Below are 6,547 nucleotides of genomic sequence, written 5' to 3'. Positions count from 1 at the left end.
GATTTCCCTGAATATAAGAGTATATCATCAGCAAACAAGGGTAATTTGACTTCCTTTCCAATTTGGATGCTCATTTTTTCTTTTTCTTGCCCAATTGCTCTGTCCAGGACTTACAGTATTATTTTGAATAAAAGTAGTGAAAGTGGGCATCCTTGTCTTGTTTCAGATCTTAGAGGAAAGACCTTAAATTTCTCCCCATTCAGTAGGATATTTGCTGTAGGATGTCGTGTATGGCCTTTATTATTTTGAGGTATGTTTTGATGAGGAGTTTTATCATAAAGACATGTTTAATTTTATTGGATTTTTTTTGGCATCTATTGAAACATCATATGGTTTTTGCTTTTGGTTTTCTTACTGTAATGTATTATGTTTATTGATTAGTATATGTTGAACCATCCTTGCACCCCTGGGATGAATCCCACTTGATCATAGTAAATGATCTTTTTAATGCCTTATTACATTCAGGTTGTTAGTATTTTGTTGAAGATTTTTGCAACTATGTTCATTGGTGATATTGTACTGTAGTTTTTTATATTGTTTTTCTCGTGTTCTTATCTGGTTTTGGTATTAGGGTAATGCTAGCCTTACAGAATGAGTTTGGACGTATTTTCTCCTCTTCAATTTTTTGAAGAGTTGGAGTATAATTGGTATTAGTTCTTCTTTAAATGTTTCATAGAATTTAGCAGTGAAGGCCTAAGGTCCTGAGGTTTTCTTTGATGGGAATCTTTTTATAATTACAGCTTTAATCTTGTCACTCATTATTGGATTGTTGAGATTTTTCTATTCCTTCCTGGTTCAATCTTAGTAGGTTGTATGTTTCCAGGAATTTATCAATTTGTTGGCATATAGTTGTTCCTAAGAGTCTCTCATGATTCTTTGTATTTCTGTGGTCTCAGTTCTTATATCTTCTTTTCTATTTGATTTTATTTATTTGGATTATCTCTCTCTTTTTCTCAGTTAGACTAACTAAAGGATTGTCAACTTCATTTACCTTTCATAAAAACATGACCTTTTGTTTCATTGATCTTCATATTGTTTTTAATCTCAATTTCATTTATTATTTCTTGCTTTCTACTAATTTTGGGTTTGGTTTGTTCTTGCTTTTCTACATTTTTGGGTGCATCATAGTTATTGATATCTTTTTACTTTTTCAACATAGGCATTTATTGCTATAACCCTCTGTCTTAGTACTGTTTTACTGTATCCCATAAATTTTGGTGTATTTTAGTTCCCTATTCATGTGTTTCAAGAAATCGTTAAAATCCTTATTAATTTCTTTATTGGCCCATTTGTTGCTCAGGAGCATGTTTTTTAATTTCCATGTTGGTGTAGTTTCTGAGGTTTCTTTTATTTTTGATTTCTAATGTTTGATTTTCCATTGTGGTCAGAAAAGATACTTATATTATTTCTACCTTTTAAAATTTGTTTATACTTGTTTTGTAGCCTAAGATATCATCTCTTCTGGAGAATGCTCCCTGTGCAGATAAAAAAATGTGTATTCTTCAGCAGCCTATTAGGTCTAGTATGTAGTTTAGCTCCAGTGTTTCTTCGTTGATTTTCTTTCTGGGTGAGCTGTCCAATACTGAGAAGAGGGTGTTGAATTTCCTATAATTATATTGCTGTCTATCTCCTCCTTTAGATTTACTAATGTTCACCTTTTATATATTGAAGCTCTGGTGCATAGATATTATAATTGTTATATCCTTGGGTGCATAGATATTTATAATTGTTACATCCTATTGCTGAATTGACCCCTTTATCATTATATAGTAACTTTCTTTGTCTCTTTTTACAGTCTTTAATTTGTAGTGTATTTACCTGATACAGGTATAGCTACTCCTACTCTTCTTTGGTTTCCAGTTGCATGGAATATCTTTTTCTCACCCCTTCACTTTCAGTTTATGTGTGCCTTTTTCTTGTAGGCAGCATATGACTAGATCTTGTTGTTTTATCCATTCAGCCACTCTATGCCTTTTAATTGAAGAATTAAGTCCATTTATATTCAGTGTTATTCTTGATAAGTAGGACTTACTACTGTCATTTAGTTGCTTGTTTTCTGGTGGTTTTATAACTTGTCCCTTCCGTCTTGTCTTTCTTTGTGGTTAAGTGATTTTGTCTGGTATTTTGTTTTAATTAATTGCTTTTGTTTTTAGTCAGTCTATTGTAGGGTCTTGTATTGTGGTTACCATTAGACTTACAAAAAATATCTTATAGATATAATAAATTATTTTAAGGAGATGACAATTTATCTTAGATCACAAAGAAAAGAATAGACACAAAGAAGAAAATAAGAAAAAAATTCTACACTTTAACTCTATCTCCCCTAAATTTTGACTTTTACTGTCTCAATTTACCTTTTTTATATTACCTATCTCTTGACAGTCTAGTGTAGCTATTATTATTTTGCTAGATTTGTCTTTTGGGCTTCATACTAGAATTAAGAGTGGATTGTAAACTACGTAGTTAAGTATTCTGTGTTTCTCTGTGTCAGCGGTTTTTTTGTTTTCGTTTTTGTTTTTTGAGACAGAGACTCACACTGTCACCCAGGCTGGACTGCAGTGGTGTAAGCTCAGCTCACTGCAACCTCTGCCTCCCAGATTCAAGCGATTCTCCTGTCTCAGCCTCCTGAGTAGCTGGGATTACAGGCACCCACCACCACTCCTGGCTAATTTTTTTTTGTATTTTTAGTATAGATAGGGTTTCATTATATTGCCCAAGCTGATCTAGAACTCCTGACCTTGTGATCCACCCACCTCAGGCTCCCAAAGTGCTGGGATTACAGGCATGAGTCTCCACACCCAGCCCAGTGGGTTTTATACCTTCAAATGCTTTTTTTAAAAAAAAAAACATGTCAATGGTTTTTTCTTTTTCTTTTTTAAATGAAAAACTCCCTTTAAGCGTTTCTGATGAGTCTGAGAGTGGTGAATTTTCTCAGCTTTCATTTGAATAAGTTATTTGCATAAGTTTTCTACCCCTTGTTCTTGCTCATCTCCCACGTGAATAGTAATAATTCTTAAATTTGCTCATTTGAGGTAGTTGTCTGTATCTTGCAGGTGGTCTTTTTTCCTAATCATTCTCTTTTCTCCTCTATGTATTCTCAAATAGGTTGTCTTTGCGCTTACTGAGTCTTTCCTCTGCTTGATCCATTCTGCTATTGAGGGCCTCTAATGGATTTTTAGTTCAGCAAATGTATTTCTCAGGTCCAAGATTTCTGTTTGAGTTTTTTGTCAATTATTTCAATCTCCCTGTTAAATTTCTCTGATAAATTTACTTATTTATTTATCATTTTCTTTGTCTTTGGAGGGGAGGGAAAGCAAGCAAGCAGAGTTGGAGGTACAGTTACACTAAGAAAGAACTGAATACAAAGACAATGAGGCTTTTATAGTCTCAACAACTCCACAATGAGTAACTGAATTATCTCATTTATAATTCACATTGGAGCAAAAAAATTGGTTCCCCTCTGTGTATATCAATTTAATTCAAACGTTTTTATCTTCAAAACACAAAGATGAATACTACAAGATAAACTCTAACTGCAATACCTATTTCGTAAATAGAAGACCGAACACCAAAGGGAATCCCTTTTTCCAATGTCTTTTGAGTGGAAGCCTAACACTTAAATAAGCAATCTCGTGGCCAAGTAAGAAACTACAGTTGTGGGTATTACCCTACAATTACCATATGTATTACCTATTAAATTAAACTCAGCATTTAATATGCTTATATAATTATGCTGTTAATGATGATAGCAGTGATGATGCTGGTGGAAAAAGCCTGTCTTTGGCCCAAGAAAAGTAAGGGAGAAAAAAATGTAACAAGCAGAAAGCAGACACAGAGTTGGGCATTTTTTGACTAGGAAAGAGAATTTTAAGCATAGAAATGTAAAAAGAAAAACACTCTCTTATTTCCTCTATGTGGAAATAATATGAAACATGTATTAGATGTCCTGGACAGGAACAGAACTAAGTACTCCAACTTTACTGCAGCATTACAAAAGAAATCATCCCTTCACCACAGTGTGAGATTTAAGGGCGACTTGCCCAAGGATGTATGTCATATAAAACACAGCAAGATTGCTGCTGCCCTGCCAAGTCCTTCCAGTCCCTATTCAGGTCCTACTGAAATCCTGGTGGTCTCAATTAGTTTTATTGAAATAAAACTTTAAAGAAAAAGATAAAGCATTTAAAAAGGCAAGTCAAAATGCTTCAGGAACCACATATCTAACACAAATTTTATCCTCAGATGAGTTTGCCTTGCACTAACAAACTTTTATTTCACTTAAATTAGAGCAGTAGTCTTCCATACGTATCTCCCCTGCCCAATAATTCAAAGAAAAAAAATCCAAAAGAATTAGTAAAGAAAAATATGAGAATTAACAGGCCCTTTAAATTGGTTTTAAATATTTTTAAGGTTTAAAAAATGTTTAAAGTTTGTAATTCCTAGCAGGAAAACATTACCTGAATGAATGTCGTAATGGCAAACCACTGTAAAATGTTTCAGCTGTATTTGGGGGAGAGGAGTAGGGATTATCTTCAAAGTACCCCAGCTGTCTTGATGAGAAGGTCAGAGGTACACTGGTTTGTATTATTGTGACATCCATAAGGTGATCTAGGTTGCTTTTCCTTCAGCAAGGGCTGTATTTATCAGACGGGCATTATACTTGACCTCTAAATTTGGCTAGCAATTTACTGATCAGATTCATAACCTTTGGGTTGCTCTGATATTTTGACATATTTGCTGAATTTCAAGCCACATCCTGGAAGGCCACTCTAATTTCTGGATCCTGCATGGGTGCCAGAAACTCTGGATCATTAAGAATTTCATTGAGTCCAGGCATTCTGGCCTTTCCAGACATGGCCCCTCCCATTCCAGGCATTCCTCCAGGAAAATTACCAGGCATTCCCCAGGAAAGCACCTGGAAAAGAGCCATACTGAGCTCCTGACTGTTGTCTGGCTTCTTCCTCCCTCTGGGCTCGCTCATGCTCTTCTCGAGCCTTCTTAACTCTTTCTTTTTTGTTTGTTTGTTTTGTTTGTTTGTTTGTTTTGAGACAGAGCTTCACTCTGTGCAATGGCACAAGCTCTGCTCACTGCAACCTCTGCCTCCTGGGTTCAAGCAATCCTGGAGCCTCAGCCTCCTGAGTAGCTGGGATTACAGGCACGCACCACCATACCCGGCTAATATTTGGATTTCTAGTAGAGAAGGTGTTTCACCATGTTGGCCAGGCTAGTCTCAAATACCTGACCTCAGGCGGTCCACTCACCTCAGCCTCTCGGAGTGCTGGGATTACAGGCATGAGCCACCGCGCCTGGCCAACTCCTTCTATTCCTTCAATGTTCTGCAATTTTCTGTGTCCTAGGTTGAACTTCTTTCAGCATTGCACTAGCATCTTAATCATAATCCAATTTATAGGCAAGGGCAAGGTCATGGGCTGCTTCTTCCCAGTGGCTCAGAAGTCTGTGTGCTTTCCCTTGCCACTTGTAAGGCTGAGCAGAATCAGGATTTGTTTCAGTGTCTCTGTCACAGTCTTGGATGGCAGCATTTGGCTTCTGTAATTTGACAAAGACACTGGTCCTCTTCGAATACAAAATGGCCAACCGAGGATTCAGCTTGATGGCATCTGTGAATAAGTCAATGGCTTTCTGCAGTTCACCATCATTTAGGGCTTCAGTAGCAGCCACTTTCTTATCATTTGCCTGATCCATCATCTCCTCTGTTATCTCTGCATTCTTATCTCCCATTTCTTGAGGGGCATCAGTGTCTGGTTCAATCACACCTTCATGATCAATTTCTAGATCACTTTCCTCACTTGATGGTTCATCTGCCTTTAAGTCTTCCTCGACTTTCTTATTACCAGATTTTTCTTCCTTGGTATTTTCTTCTGATTTAGCTTTCTCAGTAACAGGTGGTAGTTTACCCGCCATGCTCTCCACCAACTCCCTCAGGAAGCGCATTTCCTCGGTATGCAGAACGCTCGGATCATGCTTATACATTTTCACAAAGGACCGAAGGTCGATAACTTTGCGGAGGTCCATGGTCGGGAAGCAGTGGGAGAAGCTGAGGGGCTGTGACCAGGTTCCAGGCCCAGGTGCTGGCTCGGTGTGACTGAACAGAAGACTGATAAATTTATGAATTGCTTTTCTGTGTTATCTTGGAGATTACGCCAAATGAAACTGTTATTTTGAATTCTTTGTCAGAAAGCTCACATGCTATCCTCTTGTTAGGGTCAGTCACTGGTTCTTTGTTTGGCACATTCAGAGAGGCCATTGTTCCCTTGTGGATATATGTCTATGTATTTGCATTGAAGGATTATTTATTCCAGTCTTTTCTGTTTGGCTTGTTTTGTTTTTTATTGGATATATTTACTTAGAGATTCTTTACTGCTAGGTCATTACCTTCTTTTTGGATGTAGCTTGTACCTTAAGCCCAGGTTTATCATGGCCCTATAAACAATCAGAGTGTCATTCTTCCCCAGTGAGGAATGTCACAAATGGGGTATTTTGGTAGTGTGGGACAGCTAGCTAGGGATTCCTGCACAGGAGACTTGTG

General features: G+C 37.0%; 1 protein-coding gene across 1 annotated transcript; it reads right to left on the bottom strand.

Annotated features, from left to right (window-relative positions):
- Positions 1-5,388: 5,388 nt before the first annotated feature.
- LOC105734641 (hsc70-interacting protein-like) lies at positions 5,389-6,033 on the bottom strand. Its single transcript, XM_064375791.1, has one exon. It carries the CDS (start codon positions 6,031-6,033, stop codon positions 5,389-5,391), a length of 645 nt encoding a protein of 214 aa, XP_064231861.1.
- Between the last annotated feature and the right edge of the window lie 514 nt (positions 6,034-6,547).

Source organism: Aotus nancymaae, unplaced genomic scaffold, assembly GCF_030222135.1.
Source record: "Aotus nancymaae isolate 86718 unplaced genomic scaffold, 86718_ANA_hifiasm-v0.15.2.pri h1tg000014l, whole genome shotgun sequence".
Lineage (NCBI taxonomy): Eukaryota > Metazoa > Chordata > Mammalia > Primates > Aotidae > Aotus > Aotus nancymaae.
This window is presented reverse-complemented; position numbering and strand designations above follow the sequence as displayed.